Source organism: Perca fluviatilis, chromosome 5, assembly GCF_010015445.1.
Source record: "Perca fluviatilis chromosome 5, GENO_Pfluv_1.0, whole genome shotgun sequence".
Classification (NCBI taxonomy): Eukaryota; Metazoa; Chordata; class Actinopteri; order Perciformes; family Percidae; genus Perca; species Perca fluviatilis.
The window spans coordinates 40,495,972-40,517,475 of NC_053116.1; the positions used below are offsets into that span (position 1 = coordinate 40,495,972).

Here is a 21,504-nt window from a genome sequence, read left to right on the forward strand (position 1 = left end):
ACAACATGGACACACAACGCGCTTTGCAAGTTCAACAAAAGATTGGATCTCTACTTTCATTGAATTTGGGGTTTTTTATTTAATTTTTTTAGCATTTGAAAAAAAATCTGAACTGAACGTTGACCCTTCTGTGATTATCCTTCCATTAATATTAATAATTCATCATTTCAGCTTTTTTAACTCAAGAATTAGGTATAATTTCCTATAAATGAGATTTTTTATTGACCATGAATTCCAAAAGTAAGGAATAAGTGTAAAACTAATTATGAGTTGGTGTTGGTGGTGTTTATACATGGTAGTGAAAAGAAGCGCTGAACATCAAAAAAGCCCAAAAACATTGAATAAAAAAGGACGAAAAGAGACAGCAATGCCAGAAAAGTGTAGATTTTCAGTTTTGACCGAGGACGATGCTACGGGAAGACAACACCAGGGTTAAGTCAAATAAAAGTATCTTAGTTGCTTCTCCTGAGTGTCTCACATTTAGCAGCCAGTTTACATCATTTCTTTTAAAATGAAAAAAAGACTGAAAAAAAGACAAAAACGTCAAAAACAAGGAACAAAAAGTAAAAGAAAAAAATAAAAAAGAAGCTAAAATGTCAACAAAAAACATCAGAAAAATGTGACAAAGAAAGTTAAAAAAATATGTCAACAAAAATAAAAACTACTACTCCTCCATCACGTGTTCTCAGCCGTTGTGCTGCGCAGTCAGACATGAGGATCGCCATGTCATGTTGGAACCATAAAACCAAACGTCAAAAATAGAAATGAATAAACTCTATTCAGTTCAGAATAAACAAACATGTAGACACGTCATGTTGGCCTATAAACTTGATACACAATGTATGGTTCCCGGGAACATCTTTGCATGAGAGAGCAGTAAGGAGGTTAATGAATAACGGAGAAAGTCAGTTCACCAGCTGCTCATCTGCAGTCAGACCCAGACGGAGAGGACCAGAGGAGAGACGAGGATGGAGAGACTTCTTCTGACCATCATCATCATCGCTGGGGCAGGTAAGGCTTCATATAGATTTAATAATAATAATAGTTATTCACATGTTTATGTTCATGTGAAATATAAATGTTTGAGTTCTGACTTTAATCTCGGAAGTCAAATCAAATGATGATGTGGCCCTAATCCTCTTCTGTAGTTTATGTATATTATGTATATTATGTAGCATTTGTATATAACATGTCTCTCTGTGTGTGTATTATGTAGTATTTGTATATAACATGTCCCTGTGTGTATTTATGTAGTATATGTATAAAACATGTCTCTTTGTGTATGTACAGTCTAACTTTAATGTAAAATGATTATTTGCATTAATTAGTGAGTAGAGTCAGGGATTCTCCAACTGATTTAAAAAGGAAAGAAAAGATTTGATTAAAAAATATATCAGCTGTTACACCTGAACACCAGACACACACACACACACACACACACACACACACAGAGACACATACATACACAAAGAGACACATACACACAGAGGCACTCACAGACATACACACACACATGCACTGACACACAGACACAGAGTCACACACACACACACACAAACAGACAGAGAACACAGAGACACACACACACCGAACACACACACATACACACAAAAACAAACACACACACACACACACACACACACACACAGAGAGGCACACAAAGACACACACACACACACACACATACACAGACACACACAGACACAGAAACACACACACACACAAACAGACAGAGACACACAGAGAGACACACAAACACACAAACACATACACACACACTCACACACACAGACACACACATATACACACAAACAAAAACACACACGCACATACACACACACAGTGGCACTCACAGACACACACACACAGACATAAACAGACACACACAGACACAGAGAGACACACACACACACACAGACACAAACACACAGACACACAACACACACAGACACACACACACACACACATACACGCACAGACTCACACATACAGACACACACACACACATACACACAGACTCACACATACAGACACACACACACACACAGACACACACATATATACACATAAACAAAAACACACACGTTCACACACACACACACACACACAGACACAGAGACACACACACACAGACAGAGACACACACACACACAGAGACACACAAACACACACAAACACACACACACACACACACACACATACACAAACACACACAGACACAAACACACAGACACACACACACACAAACACAAACAGACACACATACACACACACACATACACACACACAGACAAACATAAACACACACACACAGACACAGGCACAGAGACACACACACACAGAAGCACACACAGACACACACACACACATACAGACACACACACACACACAGAGACACACAAACACACACAAACACACACACAAAAAACAAAAAAAACACAAAACACACAGACACAAACACACATACACACAGACACACACTAACACAAACAGACACACATACACACACAGACACACACACACACATACACACACAGACAAACATAAACACACACACACACACACACACAGAAGCACTCACAGACACACACACACACATACACCGACACACACAGACACAGAGAGACACACACATACACACAGACACACACACACACAAACACAGACACACACACACACACAGACACACACATACAATGACACACACACACACAGACACACATATACACACAAACAAAAACACACACGCACACACACACACAGAGACACACAAACACACACAGACATAAACACAACAGACACACAGACACAAACACAGACACACACAAACACACAACATAAACACAACAGATACACAGACACACAAACACATAGACACATAATAATATCACATCACAAGAGACACACCCAGACACACAAACACACACACACAGACACAGGCACAGAGACACACACACACAGACAGAGACACACAAAAACACAGAAAAACACACATACACATACACACGTACACACACACACAGACACACAAACACACACACACACACAGACACAGGCACAGAGAGACACACACACACAAACAGACAGAGACACATAGAGAGACACACAAACACACAAACATACACACACGCAACACACACACAGGCACACATACAAAGGCACACACACAACCACACACACACACAGACACACAAACACATACACACACACACACACACACGCATATACACACAAACAAAAACACACACGCACATGCACATACACAAACACACACACAGAGGCACTCACAGACACACACACACACGCATACACAGAAACAGAGAGACACACACACACAAACACAGACACACATACACACACAGACACACAGACACACACACACATACACACACACACTCACACATACACAGACACACACACACACATATAACACAAACAAAAACACACACGCACACACACAGACACACACAGAGGAACTGACAGACACACACACACATACACACAGAGAGAGACACACAAACACACACAAACACACACCAACAGACACACACACACAGACACACACACATACACAAACACACACAGACACAAACACACACACACAGACATACACACACACACACACAAACACAAACAGACGCACATACACACACAGACACACACACACACACACAAACAGTTACACATTCACGCACAGACAGACACAGACACACATGCACACAAACACAAACAGACACACATACACTCACACAGACACACACAAAACAACCACACACAGACATACAAATCACACACAGCACAGACACACACACACAGACACACATACACACAGACAGACACACACACAAACACACACACACATACAGACACACAGACACACACAGACACACACAGGTTTGTGGCACTATCTTTGTGGGGACCCATCATTTACATAATGCACTCCCTAGCCACTTACCCTAACCTTAACCATCATAACTACACACACACACACACACACACACACACACACACACACAGACACACACAGGTTTGTGGCACTATCTTTGTGGGGACACATCATTTACATAACACACAACACAAACACACACACACACACAGACACATACAAACACACACACACACACAGGCATACAGTCACACACACACACACAGACACACAAATATACACACACACACACACACACACACACACACACACACAGAGAGAGGCACTCACAGACACACATACACAGACACACACAGACACAGAGAGACACACACACACACAAACAGACAGAGACACACCGGGAGACACACAAACACATACACACACACAAACACACACGCACACACAGACACAGACACACACACAAACACAAACAGACACACATACACACACAGACACACAGACACACACATACACACACACTCACACATACACAGATACACACACACAGACAAACACATATACACACAAACAAAAACACACAGACACACACAGACACAGAGACACACACACACAAACACACAAACACAGACACATGCACAGACACACACACACACACACAAACATACAGAGACACACAGAGAGACACACAAATACACAAACACATACACACAGACACACACACACACACACAATCACAAACAGACACACATACACACACACACACTCACACATACACAGACACACACAGACACACACAGAGACAGAGACACAGAGAGACACACAAACACACAGAAACACACACACACAGACACACCTACACACACAAACACAAACAGACACACATACACAAACAGGCACACATTCACACAGACACACACACACAAACACAAACAGACACACATACACAAACAGGCACACATTCACACAGACACACACACACACAAACACAAACAGACACACAAACACAAACAGACACACATACACAAACAGGCACACATTCACACATACACACACACACTCACACATACACAGACACACAAACACACACACACAAGCATAAACACACAGACACAGACACACAGGTCTGTTTCACTATCTTTGTGAGGACCCATCATTGACATAATGCATTCCCTAACCCTAACCCCTAACCCTACCTTAACCTTAACCATCACAACTAAATGCCTATCCTTAACCCTTACCCTAACCTTAACCATCACAACTAAATGCCTATCCTTAACCCTTACCCTAACCATAACCATCACAACTAAATGCCTAACCTTAACCCTAACCCTCACCCTAACCATAACCTAATTCTATCCCTAATCCTAAAACCAAGTCTTAACCCTCAAACAGCCCTTTAAATTTGTGGAGTCCAGCATTTTGGCCCCACAAAGCTGTCGGGACCCCACCAGTATACTGGACTCCCGGTTTATGGACCCCACGATTACAGTTAAAGAAAACCACACACACATACATACACACACGCACACACACACACACACACACACACACACAGAGGCACTCTAACACCAGCAACTCACTGGTTGTTGGTGTAACTGAAATATAAAATGGTGCATTAATATAGTATACAGTATTAAATCTGCTCGTGTGTGTGTCCCTACAGGGCTGAGTGCTGTCTCATCAGCTGCTGGACTTCAGTACTACTTTGTTTATGACAGAAATAACTTTACTGAAGCCCAAAGATACTGCAGAGAGAAGCACAAAGACCTGGTCACTGTAGACAGCATGGAGGTTATGAAGATCCTGAACAACACGGCAGATTTAGACATGTTCTACTCCAACAACAGCTACGTGAGTTCACTTTTCTCTCTTTCATCTCAAAGTCTTTCTGACACAAGGTTTGAAACCCTCCATAGTAACTAATTACTAAATGTAGAGCAGTAAAAAGTAGAATATTCATCTTTGAAATGTAGTAGAGTAGAAGTCTGAAGTCCATCCATCTTCGTCCACTTATCCGGGGTTGGGTCGTGGGGGGCAGCAGCTACAGCAGGAGACCCCAAAACTTCCCTTTCCCGAGCCACATTAACCAGCTCTGACTGGGGGAACCAGAGGCGTTCCCAGGCCAGGTTGGAGATATAATCCCTCCACCTAGTCCTGGGTCTTCCCCAAGACCTACTCCCAGCTGGATGGGCCTCCACCTAGTCCTCGGTCTTCCCCGAGACCTCCACCTAGTCCTGGGTCTTCCCCGAGGCCTCCTCCCAGCTGGATGTGCCTGGAACACCTCCCTAGGGAGGCGCCCAGGGGGCATCCTTATCAGATGCCCGAAGCACCTCAACTGGCTCCTCAAGTGACTGAGCTTCTCACCCCTATCTCTAAGGGAGATGCCAGCCTCCTGAGGAAACCCATTTGGCCGGTTGTACCCTTAATCTCGTTCTTTCAGTCATGACCATGGGTGAGGGTAGGATTATATTTTGGGGCATTTTTAGGTCTTTATTTCATGATGAAGACATGAAAGGAGAGAGAGAGGGGGAATGACATGGAAGTGACCGGTACATCAAGAGCTTTGCCTTCTGGCTCAGCTCTCTTGTCGTAACAACGGTGCGATAAAGTGAGTGTAATACCGCACCCGCTGCGCTGATTCTCCGACCAATCTCCCGCTCCATTGTCCCCTGACTCGCAAACAAGACCCCAAGGTATCTGAACTCCTTCACTTGGGGTAAGGACTCATTCCCTACCTGGAGTAGGCACTCCATCGGTTTCCTGCTGAGAACCATGGCCTCAGATTTAGACCTGAGACGCTTCACACTCGGCTGCGAACCGATCCAGTGAGTGCTGAAGGTCACAGGCCGATGATGCCATCAGGACCACATAGAATAGAATATCTTTATTGTCATTGTTACAGATACAACAAAATTAAGTGCAGTCCTTGTCAGTGCCAAACATCTATGAGGTAATATATACCATAATAAATACAAAGTAAAAAAAAAAAAGCTACTACTGCAAACATATTATATTAATGATAAAAACACATGGGAGACACACAGGCATCCACATTTAAAAATTGCACATAGCCCTATTGAGGTAGATTAGTGGTAGGAACTATACTTTAGCAGCATTATTCAATGCACTTATGGCTGTTGGATAGAAGCTGTTTAGTAGTCTCTGGAAAGAGCAGCGATGAAATCCCCAGCCCACCGAACTGCAACCCCTCCCCACCCCTGACTACACCTTGATATCCTCATAAATATTACAAACAGGATTGGTGACAAGGTGCAGCCCTGGCGGAGGCCAACCCTCACCTGAAACGAGTCCGACCTACTGCCGAGAACCCGGACACAGCTCTCGCTTTGGTCGTACAGAGATTGGATGGCCCTGAGAAGGGACCCCCTCACCCCATACTCCTGCAGCACCTCCCACAGTATCTCCCGGCGGGACCCGGTCACACATCTTCTCCAGATCCACAAAACACACATAGACCGGATGGGCATACTCCCTAAAGTCTAAAGTGTTTGAGTTTAATCTTCAGCAGATAGTGTTTCCCTGTTGAGCTGCAGCAGAGGGATGGAAACAAATGTGTTAGAAAGACTAACAAGACATTGAAACATAGATACAACTAATGCAGTAAAACAATGCTAAAACATCACAACACTGTAGGGCTGTGCTAGACTGAAGAACTTCTTAGTCGACTAACACTCATTCAATTGTATCGACTAATGGATTAGTTGATTTAATCGACAAATCTGTAAATCTGAGTTTTTCCACGAAGAGTCGTGCTAAAAGCACCACTTTAATTCTTGTGTTTACCAGAGATGTGCTCGTACGTTTCTTGGAAATAAGTCATTCAGCACGAAAACAGCATCAGACATGACTAATGGACTAAAGAGATCTAAGTTGACTAAGACCAAAACCACCGATTAGTCGACTAATTGACTAAGAGGGAGCAGCCCCACAAAACGGTATTTACAACAACAGAGATCTATGTTCTCAAGAAGCTAATTGAACAACGTGATATCATGACTTTGCGTAAACAAAGACCTCTCTGCGTGTATGTCTACATCAGAAAGGAGGGTAACAGAATGAAGGAGTCGTAGAGGATCAGACTGATAGTATCAAGACTCCACCTAGTCCTGGGTCTTCCCCGAGACCTCCTCCCAGCTGATTAGGTAAACATATGGTCTTCAACAAAAAGCTTGAGCAGAGTCTAATTCTTTATATCACAATCAAATATTGCTTTCAGAGAGCCTGGACAGGACTGTATCATCTCCCCAACCCCTGGAGGTGGTCACTGTCGGACACAAGTTTCTACAAACCCGGGGAGACGGAGTTCAGACAATGGGCGTCTGGACAACCAGACGCTCGATACAGTGATAAAACCTGCACAGGGATGGGTCCTGATGGACTCTGGTTCAACGACGATTGTAACAGTAGGCCGTATACAGTCTGCGCAGATGTCAGAGGTGAGAATATTAACTAGTGAAGTCTCCCTTCTCTGCTTCTCTCTGTCTCTTTGTTTTCATTATTCAGGCCTCTGTAGTATCAGTCAGTCACTCTGACGAAAAGCAGCTTTCACACAGGTTAGTGCCGTTCAAAGAGCTTCACAGCTGACTGAGCAGCAGATAATAAGACGGCAGGAATGAGAGTGAATGTGTGTGTGTGTGTGTGTTTGTGCATGTATAGGTACGCACACACACGGTGTTGTGTGTGTGTTGGTGTGTGTTATGTGTATTGTATGTGTATGTTTGTTGTGTGTGTGTGTGTGTGTGTGTGTTTGTGCATGTGTGTGTCTGTGTACATTTGTATGTCAGGAGAGCACAATAGTTTGATATATTGCAGGTCTCTTCTTGTGTGTGTTGTGTGTGTGTGTGTGTTGTGTGTTTGTGTGTCTGTGTGTCTGTGTGTGTGTGTGTGTGTGTGTGTGTGTGTGTGTGTGTGTGTGTGTGTGTGTGTGTGTGTTTGGGTGCATTTCCATGTGCTGGAAAGCACAATAATGTGATCCATTACATGAGGTAGCTCTCAGCTGCTGTTTATATGAATGTGTGTATGTGTGGGGGTGGAGTTTGGAAGAGTGTCATCGGGAAACACCCATGTTATTTTTGGTTAATTTGGTTGAATGAAACCCATATTTCTGCTAAAGAAACTTTGAAAACGGGTCAAATTTGACTTGTGCATGTTCACGCACACATCTTACAATATAAACAGAACATGTGTGTTTAATAATCCTGGGAAAATATTCATATGCAAAAAACAACAATATAATCTTATTTTTTAGATTGTTTGGTAGATTTAAGGACATTACATTTATTAAAGTGGAGAGACTGTTGGTAAATAAATGTATTCATTAGTTTATTGATTTGTTTTTATATCTCAGTGGATTTATATTATACACTCTCAGAAATAAAGGTACAGTGAGGGTACAATTAAGTACTTGTAAGGTACAAATTTCACAAATGTGCCAGCAAAGGTACAAACATGTCTCCAGCTGAGTACCAAAAAGTACCTTTCCAAAGAAAAGGGTACACAATGAAATATGCATGCTGAAAGGTACATATAGGTACCCTTTGAAAAGGTACATTGTCATAAATAAAGTAATAGTGAAGGTACAATCTAGTTCTTTAAGGTACAACATTCACAAATGTACCATTAAAGGTACTACCGTGTTCCCATGGGGTACTAAGAAGTACCTTTCGGTACACATCCTGTAGGGTACAAAAAGTACCTTATTCAAGTCAAAGGGTACACTTCCTGTGGGGTACCTGCGGAAGTACCTTTCAAGTGACAGGGTACACAATCCTCTGGGGTAGCAGCTAATTATACATGGCTTTTCTAAGACTAAATACTAAATCCAATGTAAATAGGCTAGATTAGATTTAGATAGAGCCTATGTCATAATTTGTAAACAAGTCTGCCGAATCGAAACCATAGAATATATACAGTCTATGATCGAAACAGGTATCTCTCTCTCCTCTGCATCTGCCTGCTGCGCTTTTTGTGTGTGTGTGTGTGTGTGTGTGTGTGTGTGTGTGTGTGTGTGTGTGTGTGTGTGTGTGTGTGTGTGTGTGTGTGACGATCGGCCAGCTTGTGAAGTTTAATATAACTCAAAAGACAGTTAACCACAGGTTCCGTTGATCTTTATTGATGGACATGTGTTGTGATATTTAAACAAACGATACATCAACGGCGAAATAAAATACTCTTATTAACGAGCGGTCTGAGCTCCAGCTGGCCCGGGGTCCTCTGGGCCGAGACTGGCCGAGCGACGAGCTAGCGGCCCCGGCATGCGCCTGCTGGCTGTCGCCTCACTTCACGGGGCTTCTCAACTCCGAAAACTTTAAAGCAAATTGTCAATTCGGCATCAATTTTCACAAGACTGCCTATATTCGAAATCTAAACGGTTCATTTTCTCGCCAAAAACCCCTAGAAGTGAATTTAGTGATGATTAAGATTGCGAAAAAGTGTGTTAAAATTGTCCCGTTGTTGGTCTGTCTAATATTATGACTGGCAGTTTTTTCGCGCCGGTATTCGCGTTCTACGGCCACGCCTCTTTCTTTCATTCGGATTGGCGGCAGTCGCTGGAGCCTGCAGGACGCTTGACAGCTCAACAATGTCCCTGCCAACTTTACCCTCAGATGAGCTGATCCAAACGTTGATAGAAGGTGGTTTAACCATGACAGATGGAGAAGCGCAGAAATTCAGAGGTGAGTAATAATGGTTAGCTAACGTAACTAGCTACATTTGAAAGTTACACTTGCAGCCCGCTGATTAAAGTTGGCTGATCAGCATTTGCTAACGTAACGTTAGCTAGCTTAACGTTAACATATGCGCTAATTACGCTTAACGTTAGCTACAGTTAGATCACGCTAACATTATATCGGGACTTATTTGTAAGTTACCACTAACGTTCGTTACATGTAGCTAGTTGGAAAGATTGAAAGAAGAAAGCATAACGTTAGCTGACCTTAGCTAGCTAACGTTTGCCAGTCAATTCAGCTGGCTAGCTACAGTTGGCTACAGCAATCGTTAGCTAGCTCGTGTCCCTCGTACAGCCAACGTACTCAACTGAAAAGTTGAGTTAAAGTTAAGTTGATGCCCAAATAGTGCTGCAGCTATGTAGATAATACATTATGTAAGTGTTTAGTGTACGGGTGTTGTAAATTTTAATTAAGTTGATGATGTGGATGATGTTCGATTCCATTTGTCGCGTGGAGCTGTGTAACAGTTTAAGTTAGAAGATGGCGTCTGTGTTGTGTGGAATTCCCGCGTCTTGTTCTCTACAGCAGTGTTTCTCAAACTTTTTAGAATATTGTACCCCTTCTGAATTGTTTTTGGCCAAGTACCCGACCAGTGCAAAACATTTTGGTAGAAAAAAAAGTCTCTATAAAGAGGAAGAATAATATGTGATAGATTTCCTAAACAACAACCTTATTTAAACAAACATTTAAATGCTACATTTCTGTTGTTTATAATATATCACTTAATGTATTCATTACTATAGTATAATTATTTTAGGAATTATTCATGACATTTTTAAATTAGAATTTTTGCTAAAAATTCATGTACTCCCTGCAGTAACCCAAAGTACCCCTAAGGGTACACGCACCCTATTTGAGAAACACTGCTCTATGGTACCAATTAAATCTGGGAATTTCTAAAATGTGGACAACCAATTACTGTTTATATACCCATAATGCATGTGTAATGATCAAATTCAATGTGCTATTTATTCCATAGAAAATGAAGTGGATGGAGAGACGGTACACCTGGGCTTAACTGACTCAATGCTAGACCATCTATTCAAAGACTCGTTTCAAAAAGCTGGCCAAGTTCCTTCAGATAGTGGACAGATGCAGGAGCCTGGACACGGAGAGGCCTGTTCCACTCAAAGCAACACACAACCCAACACGGGTAGGTCTGTCGCACTCACATCCATCTACACACTGTCCCGTAACGGCTACTCACAGCACAGGTAGTCTTAGGTCTCCCACCTTCCTTCCACCTTGTTACCCTCTCCTTCACCATGTCACTAGCTGATGTGTGGTGACCTTTATTGCACTATAGTTGCTAAATACTCTGTAATCCTCTTTCCCTCGGGGTCAATTCCTTAATTGTCTGTCTTTGTCTTTGTCTTTCTGCAGCTGTTGGAGGAGGTGGGTCGTGTACACTCCACAGCGAGCATTGGCTTCACTGATGGCTTTAACCAGATAGTTCCCAGTGTTTGCCCTGGCTCAAGGAAAATCTCCACTAGCTAAACAGTACTTGGAGGCCAGAGAAGAAGCACTCACCGAGAATCTACAAGGTACCTACAAAAAGCTTATTTTGAGAGTACTCACACTTTGATAAGCGCATGCAAGGAAAAATCAGACAATTCAAAGTGCATAATCAGATTTTGTGTGTGTGTGTGTGTGTGCAAGCTACTGGATACCTAAAATTTCCTTCGGGATAAATTAAGTTTCTATCTTGATTCTCTTCTAGGAATGGACTTCAGAGATCCTCCTGTCAATCATTTTTAAAATGAGTGTGGATCATCACATCATGATTGGAGAGGTATGCATCTCTAGCACTCTAGTGTTTCGATTTCTTTTTTTTGGGGGGTGTCCATCGACTATCTCTCTTTTTTGACCAAACGTGTTTGCATCCCTGTCTGCTTTGTTGTATTCTTCAGGGTGAACCCAACACACCATTCCCAATTGTCCAGGTGACCCAAGAAGACTGGAAGTCCACATTTGGGGGACGTAGCTGTTGTTCCCTGAAGGTAGACGGGGTCGAGGTGTGTGAAGGCATGAAGGTAGAGGAAGCAACGATCTCATCGTTTTATTCTTATTTTGTTTTTGATCTTGAATACCAACCCAAAAACAAGAACACTCTGATTCATCCAGCGATGTATTGTGAAAATGAATGTGAAGGGAGTGTATTTCACTTTGAAAAAAGGAATTCTCTCACCATGCAACACATCCACAACAAAAACATCTTGTGTGGCATACTTGACATTGTTAACGGTTACTTCTGAAACATGTATAACTTTATCTTCACTTAAAGAAACATCAGTGAAATATTGCTCTAGAGCACACTGGAGAGTAAGTGGTAAGGAACAAAATGGAGTGCTAGTACTGCTTCTTGGTACCTTCTCAAAATCCTCTAAATTATTTGAAGAAAAGTCCCAGCATTGTTTTAACTGGTGACGGTTGCTCAGAGTGGAAGCTATATTAATGAAATTACGACAATTACTTGCAATATTCTTAAAAATTTGGTGTTTGCTTCAAACTTCATGCACCAGTGAGAATGAAGAGGCCCAAACATTGACCTTAATCTTCAATAATGAATTAAATAATGGCATTTTGGTGTAATAAAATTTCCAAATACAGCTTTTCAACTCTGTCAAAAATTCTTGCACAAGTACATCTAAAAGAGATTCTCGCTTCACACCGTTGGAGCTAGAACAATATCTACAATTTCTCGGCACAACAGGTATACACGCCAATATTGGCACAATGGAATACGATGTGCGATCAAAAAAGGAATAAGTCTAAAAATGCACTATTTCTGAGATGCCGAGCCCGCAATGCCTCCTTATTATAGTAGTCTTTGAGACCACCGTGCTGGCTTATTTGCTCTATCATTTTGACCTATTCTCATTCTCAGTAGCTTTTCTCTTGTATGCTAATATTTTTTTTATGCACATGGCACAGGACAAGTTTCAAAACTAAAGGTATGACACCCTCTATCATGTCATGCATTATGTCTGGAGATAAGGACTTAGTAACATCTACACTGTACCCCATATGTTACTCTACTGTCAGGATCTAACCTCAATTTACAGTATTCTTTCAATTTGAACTGAGAAGAGAACTCTCTTGATGCTTCCTCAAAAAAAAAATCATTGGACTGTAAATCTTGAAGTTCAGGACCTCCTTCGACATCAAAACAATTTTCTTTAATATAAAATATAAATTCATATTTCTCCTTTTTTTTTTTTTTTTAAACAAGCAAAATAGAAAGTTTACATCACTAAGTATTTCTTGCTGAACAGATTCTAGTAAATTGTGTTCTCCCTGTATTTTAGGATGAAGCTACAAAGATTATTTTTAAAGGCATCATGGGCATGAGTAAGTCCCACATGTTGGACCAACTTCATGAGAGTTAAAGTTTTTCTTTGGCACTTGGGTCACTGTTATACACAAGGATGTAAACAAGGCATTTAGAAATTAAGATTTAGTAGATGAGGTTTATTGATCTGGGTACAGTCGTCGGCAGATGTTTTTGTTGTGGATGTGTTGCATGGTGAGAGAATTCCTCTTTTTTTTTTCAGAATGAAATACATTTTTAATGTGGACACTACATGGGTTCTTTGTGGAAAACTGATATTTCCAAAGTATTTTAGCCAGCACGCAGATGAGGTACCTGGAGATCTGTCTTTGTGGCAATGAAATACAGTGTTTAAGACTGTTTAAAAATTACACCTTCAGATTGTACAAATATTTTAGCACTGGTGTGTATCGACTAATCTTTAGATGTTGTATCTTTCTTTATAACTTTGGTCATTAAAGTGTATTGCAAATGAAGATTGTGGTGTGTGGGAGTTATTCACTTTCTAGTATTTGAATTTTGTACAATTTAACTTCTTTTAAATCATTGATTGTGGGAAAACAAAACATTGCCTTCTTTTCCTCTCATTCTTTTCTATTTAACAAGGACATTTTTGCCACTTTTATAGGTACAATGGCATCGGCGCTGGGGGGTAACTCTAACAAGAACAAATTGGTACTATCTAATTGGGGTACGGTTTTGTACCAGTGGATTAAGGTACAAATGTATTGCTAAGGTACAAAATTGTCTCTCAAAAGGTACAGTATAAAAGGGTACAATTCTGTACCTATGGTAAGGGTACTATTGCTGTACCTCGGGGTACCACACCGCTAACGACGTCATTTGTACCTTTGAAGGAACATATTCAAGGGTACATATTTGTACCTAAAAGGCACAAACTGTAGGGGTACTTCTTTGTACCCATTAATATGGTACAAGTTTGTTCCCATTGGGGGTACTGCCCCAGCGACGAGCATTTGTACCTTTTTTTTACTTTTCTGTACCTTTATTTCTGAGAGTGTAAAGACATGAATCACAGATGTGGATGGATGGGAGGTTGTATGTTATGCTGTTTCTACACTTCTCTGTGCTTCATTTTCAGGGTCAGATGTGACTTTTGTCCTCATCAAAACCTTTATGACATGGCCTGAAGCCCAGAGCTACTGCAGAGCTCACCACACAGACCTGCTCAGTGTGAGAAACATGGCAGAGAACCAGAAGGTACAGGCGGTGGTTGGACTAAACTTGGTCTGGATCGGCCTTTTCAGAGACTCCTGGAAGTGGTCAGATGGAAGTAACTCCTCATTCAGCTTCTGGAAGAAAGGCCAACCTGATTACAACAACGGGAACGAGACTTGTGTGGCTGCAGACTTCAGCCAATCAGGAGCCTGGGAGGAGTGGCCCTGTGACATGGAGAGAGCGTTCATTTGCTACGGTCCAGGTGAGTGCTAACCCGGGATTCAAACAGCTTTTACATTTAGATTCAGGTTTACTTTAGCATCACATGGGAATAACACAAAAACAAGAGAAAACATCAGGTTGTGGAGAGTAAATGTGAACATGATGATGTGGATCATTTCCATGGAATATTTAGTAAAGTTAGCATGCAGTGGTGATCAGCTGCAGATGATAAGTTAGTGTTGAATCTATTGTTTAAACTGATGATGAGGAATGAACAGGATGCTGATTATTATCCACACAGAAATGTTTGAACTCATAAAGTTTGTTTTGCTTTTTACAAAGTGGTGTCAAACAAAGTGATGATGAAAGTGAAGTTTGAGAACAAGAAGAATCTGAATCTGACTGACCCTGCTGTGATGGAGGCCATGTTGAAGCAGGTAAATCATTTTTTATACTTTTATACTAAAACAGAACAACCAAATGACTCTTTAATGCAAATGAAACTTAGGACTAATTATGTATCTTCACAGCTTCTATCTGACACCAAACCCACCAGAAACATTAACAAATACAATCCAGCTATCTGAGAAAAGTATGAACAAGAGAAGAAAGTATATATGACGCCAGAGCAGGGGGAATGAGAGGGGGAAACGTCAGAGCAGGGGGAATGAGAGGTGGAAACACCAGAGCAGGGGAAATGAGAAGGGGAAACACCAGAGCAGGGGGAATGAGAAGGGGAAACACCAGAGCAGGGGGAATGAGAGGGGGAAACGCCAGAGCAGGGGGAATGAGAAGGGGAAACACCAGAGCAGGGGGAATGAGAAGGGGAAACACCAGAGCAGGGGAATGAGAAGGGGAAACACCAGAGCAGGGGGGAATGAGAGGGGGAAACACCAGAGCAGGGGGAATGAGAGGGGGAAACACCAGAGCAGGGGGAATGAGAGGGGGGAAACACCAGAGCAGGGGGAATGAGAAGGGGAAACGCCAGAGCAGGGGGAATGAGAGGGGGGAACGCCAGGGAACGGGGGAAAACACCAGAGCAGGGGGAATGAGAGGGGGAACTCGGAGCAGGGGGAATGAGAGGGGAAACGCCAGAGCAGGGGGAATGAGAGGGGAAACACCAGAGCAGGGGGAATGAGAGGGGAAACACCAGAGCAGGGGAATGAGAAGGGGAAACACCAGAGCAGGGGGAATGAGAGAGAGGGGGATGCCAGAGCAGGGGGAATGAGAGGGGAAATGTGTTAGAAGTTTTCCGAAGCACAGCAGAGTTTAGTAATATTAATGATAAGAATGAAAACGAATAAAGACTGTTTGAGAATTAAACCAAAGTCTGGTCTTTGAGCATTTATTATATTTTGCAAAATGGAGGAATACAGATTCAAAGGTACAATCAGCACGTCTGAAATTGCATTTTTGACTCCTAGTCTAAACATTACACATTATATAGGAGAAAAGAACATCGTAAAGCCATCCTCCCTCCGTCATCCTCTGTGCTGTCATTTGGTCACATACCATAATCAATTCTAGTTAGGGGGCCCCCCCCACGAACGTTTTTTGTGCAAACGCACATGTTTTGCATCGTTTGGGCCGACCGTCCAGACCGAATCCTGCAAACGCACTGCCTGAAAACGCACTTTTTGAAACCAGGTCTCAGGGTGAAAAAAATCCGAAAACTGCTCTCGTTTGGCTTCAGATGGATGGTGAATACGGATTCGTAACGATGATGTCATCGCCACACCCCTCTTTTACACCCCTCTCCCACGTCGCACGACACAACTCGTTGAAGCTAAGCGAGCATGTCCCATCTCCATGGTTACCAGGGCATACCCATCTCCAGGTACACCAGCTCACTTCATCTAAACACTGTGTCTCTGCTCCCTCACCCTTCCCTCTGGATTCTACACAAGATATATTGCTAACTGTGTAGCTAACGTTAATCATCGCTAAAGTAGCTGACCGCCTACAGCCGCGGCAATGCGTTAACGTTAGCTGCTATGGCTATCTGTTTATAAAGTGGAAGTAGACAATTTATCAACTAGCTAGCTAATCTGTCTGCTTATAAACTCCTTGAACGGATTATAGTAACTTTTACCACGGCTTATCGAGAAAGGCTACTGCAAGAAAACGATAGATTATTAAAAAAGCATCATTCATGGATCATTGATGTTTGTTTGACCGCCAGCGCGAATGTTTAGCTAACGTTAGCGCTACTAGCGCTGCAATCATGCAAAATAAAAGTAATCCAACAGCAATTATACAATGTAAACAAAGACACGTTTTCTTGCGGCAGCCTTTATAAAATGAGCAGTGGTGGTGAAAGGTATTATAGTCCACGGATGTATTAAGAGAACGTTATAATCTAGTCATGTCATGATGGGAAGTGAAGTGACTAATGCTCTTCTTCTCCGTTTTTGGTGAATTTCTGTAGCAGAAACAGCCGCCTATAGGCCTGGAATATGAAGTAGCGTGTTGAGTCATTTACAAGTGGATTCGTTTGGGACGCAACTTTTCTTGAAACGAATCCAGGGGGACGGGTAAAAAAGATCGTTTTGGTAGTGTGGACGGGGCCTTAGTTTACAACCCCCTTGCTATTGTTCGACAGTGAGAACACGTAGTTCTCACTGTCGTAAGCAGTCATCGGCCTTCTTCACTTGTTATCTAAGAACACAGATAACAACGTGAGGAAGCTTCAGGCTGGTTAAAGCAACATAACTCTACTCTGCTATAGTTGAGGGCTGCAGCTGTTTCCCCTCTGATGCTTTAAAATCCACAGGAAGGAACAGGATTTTGTGGAGGTTTAAAACAATCTTTAAATTAATGGTTAACATCATTAAACAAATGGATAAAATTAAATTTGCCACCACAGGAACATAGCAGAAGATATTCCTTTTAAACCAACAACAGCGATGTAAATGTAGCCTGACAGTGCAGGATGTGATGAGTCTCTCTGTGAGTGATGATAGGTTTTGTGTCTCAGCTGAAACAGAAGCTGAGGGGCCCAGGGGCTGGACGACAACATCAAGCTGAGCTGGAGGAAGCAGGCCGATGGAAAAGTCTTCCACAAGGAAGACAAGAAGACCAACAAGAGGAGGAGGAAGAGGGAGGAGCTGTAATGTTGAGTTGCTGCGTCTGCTTTCATCAGAGAAAAGTCTGGTTCTCTGCAAGCAGAAATACTAAAAATATTCACAGCTTCTAGCTTCTCAAACATGAAGATTTGATCATTTTTTTGTTATGTTTGGTGATAAACTTAATATATTTGAGCTTTAGACTGTTGTTAGAATAAATCAAGACTTTAGTATTTATCTGATTTGTCAGCTTGGGGAAATATAACCAACATGTTTTACTGATATTGGGGCTACATTAGCATAGTCATGATTTTGGACATCAGAAGCATAAATACTAAATATTCACAGCTTCTAGCTTCTCAACATGAAGATTTTCTTTTCATATTTGATGATAAAGTTAATATACTTTGGGCTTCAGACTTTAGTATTTATCTGATTTATCAGCTTTGGGGAAATATAACCCACATGTTTTACTGGACTTTTGATTCAGGTTGTGGTGGAGATGTTTTAACATTAAAGGAACACTTAATTTTATTGGGACTTTAGCCATTCACCGTGAACTCCCCAGAGTAAGACAAATCCATACATACCCTTCTCGTGTCCAGGTGCTGCTGTAACGCTGTCTGACTTCCCAGCATTAGCCTAGCTCTAGCACAGATCCTGCAGGTAACTGGTTCCAACCAGCCTACTGTCTCAATAAGTGACAAAATAACACCCAACATGCGGCCACAGCTGCAGTACAAAGAATAACATAACATGACACACAGCCATCTTTCTAACCGTGAAACAAACTGGGAACTACATTCATTCTGCTACTTGGGCGGAGTGGATTTGTTTTGCAGCAAGCCTTCTGAGAATATAGTTCCGGATTATTATTAGTATTGTAACACGGCGTGTGTGTGTGTGTGACACGGTGTGTGTGTGTGTGTGTGCGTGTATGCACTGTGTGTGTGTGTGTGTGTAACACGTTGTGTGTGTGTCTGTGTGTGTACACGGTGTGTGTGTGTGTGTGTAACACGGTGTGTGTGTGTGTGTGTGTGTGTGTGTGTGTGTGTGTGTGTGTGTGTGTGTGTGTGTGTGTGTTGTGTGTGTAAAACGGTGTGTGTGTGTGTGTAACACGGTGTGTATCTGTGTGTGTGTGTGTGTGTGTGTGTGTATCAGGGTGTTTGAGAGGAGGAAGTGGCCGAAAAACAAGAAACCTTCATCCCGAACCCTGTGAGTCTTCCTCCTCCTCCTCTTCCTCTTTGTAGATCATCTCGCTTTCTGCTTAATACTGCCTGTCTGTCTCTCTCTCTGTCTGTCTGTCTCTCTCTCTTGTCATTGTGAACATCTTAAGCCCAGTTCAGACCAAAGAATCACAACAAGACGAATTCATTTAATTAATTATACAGGAAACGATTAAAAGTAACATTAAGTTACAGTTTAGATGGGCCACACTCAGTTTAAAAACTGGTTTCCAGCAGGTTCCTGTTCTGCAGAAACACAGAACATAGATACAGACAACTAAAGACAGAGACACATGTACAGGACATTAGCATGGACTAGACACACACAGACAACTAAAGACAGAGACACATGTACAGGACATTAGCATGGACTAGACAAACACAGACAACTAAAGACAGAGACACATGTACAGGACATTAGCATGGACTAGACACACACAGACAACTAAAGACAGAGACACATGTACAGGACATTAGCATGGGCTAGACACATACAGACAACTAAAGACAGAGACACATGTACAGGACATTAGCATGGACTAGACACACACGGACAACTAAAGACAGAGACACATGTACAGGACATTAGCATGGACTAGACACACACAGACAACTAAAGACAGAGACACATGTACAGGACATTAGCATGGACTAGACACATACAGACAACTAAAGACAGAGACACATGTACAGGACATTAGCATGGACTAGACACATACAGACAACTAAAGACAGAGACACATGTACAGGACATTAGCATGGACTAGACACACACACAGACAACTAAAGACAGAGACACACATGTTACAGGACATTAGCATGGGCTAGACACACACAGACAACTAAAGACAGAGACACATGTACAGGACATTAGCATGGACTAGACACAATGAACAACTAAAGACAAGAGACACATGTACGTGTCATTAGCATGGACTAGACACACACAGACAACTAAAGACAGAGACACATGTACAGGACATTAGCATGGACTAGACACACACAGACAACTAAAGACAGAGACACATGTACATGTCATTAGCATGGACTAGACACACACAGACAACTAAAGACAGAGACACATGTACAGGACATTAGCATGGACTAGACACACACAGACAACTACAGACAGAGACACATGTACAGGACATTAGCATGGACTAGACACACACAGACAACTAAAGACAGAGACACATGTACAGGACATTAGCATGGACTAGACACACACAGACAACTAAAGACAGAGACACATGTACATGTCATTAGCATGGACTAGACACACACAGACAACTAAAGACAGAGACACATATACATGTCATTAGCATGGACTAGACACAAACAGACAACTAAAGACAGAGACACATGTACAGGACATTAGCATGGACTAGACACACACAGACAACTAAAGACAGAGACACATATACAGGACATTAGCATGGACTAGACACATACAGACAACTAAAGACAGAGACACATATACAGGACGTTAGCATGGACTAGACACACACAGACAACTAAAGACAGAGACACATGTAAAGGACATTAGCATGGACTAGACACACACAGACAACTAAAGACAGAGACACATGTACAGGACATTAGCATGGACTAGACACACACAGACAACTACAGACAGAGACACATGTAGGACATTAGCATGGACTAGACACACACAGACAACTAAAGACAGAGACACATGTACAGGACATTAGCATGGACTAGACACACACAGACAACTAAAGACAGAGACACATATACAGGACGTTAGCATGGACTAGACACACACAGACAACTAAAGACAGAGACACATGTACATGTCATTAGCATGGACTAGACACATACA

At 42.1% G+C, this 21,504-nt stretch overlaps 1 protein-coding gene and 1 long non-coding RNA gene across 2 annotated transcripts; both read left to right on the plus strand.

Annotated features, from left to right (window-relative positions):
• Nucleotides 1–877: 877 nt before the first annotated feature.
• On the plus strand, nucleotides 878–19,052 carry LOC120559068 (macrophage mannose receptor 1-like). The gene is made up of 7 exons (XM_039800489.1): nucleotides 878–1,011; nucleotides 5,553–5,740; nucleotides 8,127–8,346; nucleotides 15,072–15,410; nucleotides 15,713–15,807; nucleotides 18,348–18,479; nucleotides 19,041–19,052. The coding sequence occupies exons 1-7, from the start codon at nucleotides 969–971 to the stop codon at nucleotides 19,050–19,052; spliced, it is 1,029 nt and encodes a 342-aa protein (XP_039656423.1). The 5' UTR covers nucleotides 878–968.
• Nucleotides 11,726–14,488, plus strand: LOC120559366. The gene is made up of 4 exons (XR_005639241.1): nucleotides 11,726–11,791; nucleotides 12,022–12,182; nucleotides 12,359–12,430; nucleotides 12,549–14,488. It is a non-coding gene; the product is annotated as an uncharacterized LOC120559366 (long non-coding RNA).
• Nucleotides 19,053–21,504: the final 2,452 nt, after the last annotated feature.

What these genes read in the sequence shown, in the direction of transcription:
- LOC120559068 (XM_039800489.1), top strand. Translation starts at nt 969, where the DNA reads ATGGAGAGACTTCTTCTGACCATCATCATCATCGCTGGGGCAG. An exon ending in GTTCATTTGCTACGGTCCAG is followed by an intron (nt 15,411 to 15,712) that starts GTGAGTGCTAAC and finishes CTTTTTACAAAG; the next exon opens with TGGTGTCAAACAAAGTGATG. An exon ending in TGGAGGCCATGTTGAAGCAG is followed by an intron (nt 15,808 to 18,347) that starts GTAAATCATTTT and finishes TTTGTGTCTCAG; the next exon opens with CTGAAACAGAAGCTGAGGGG.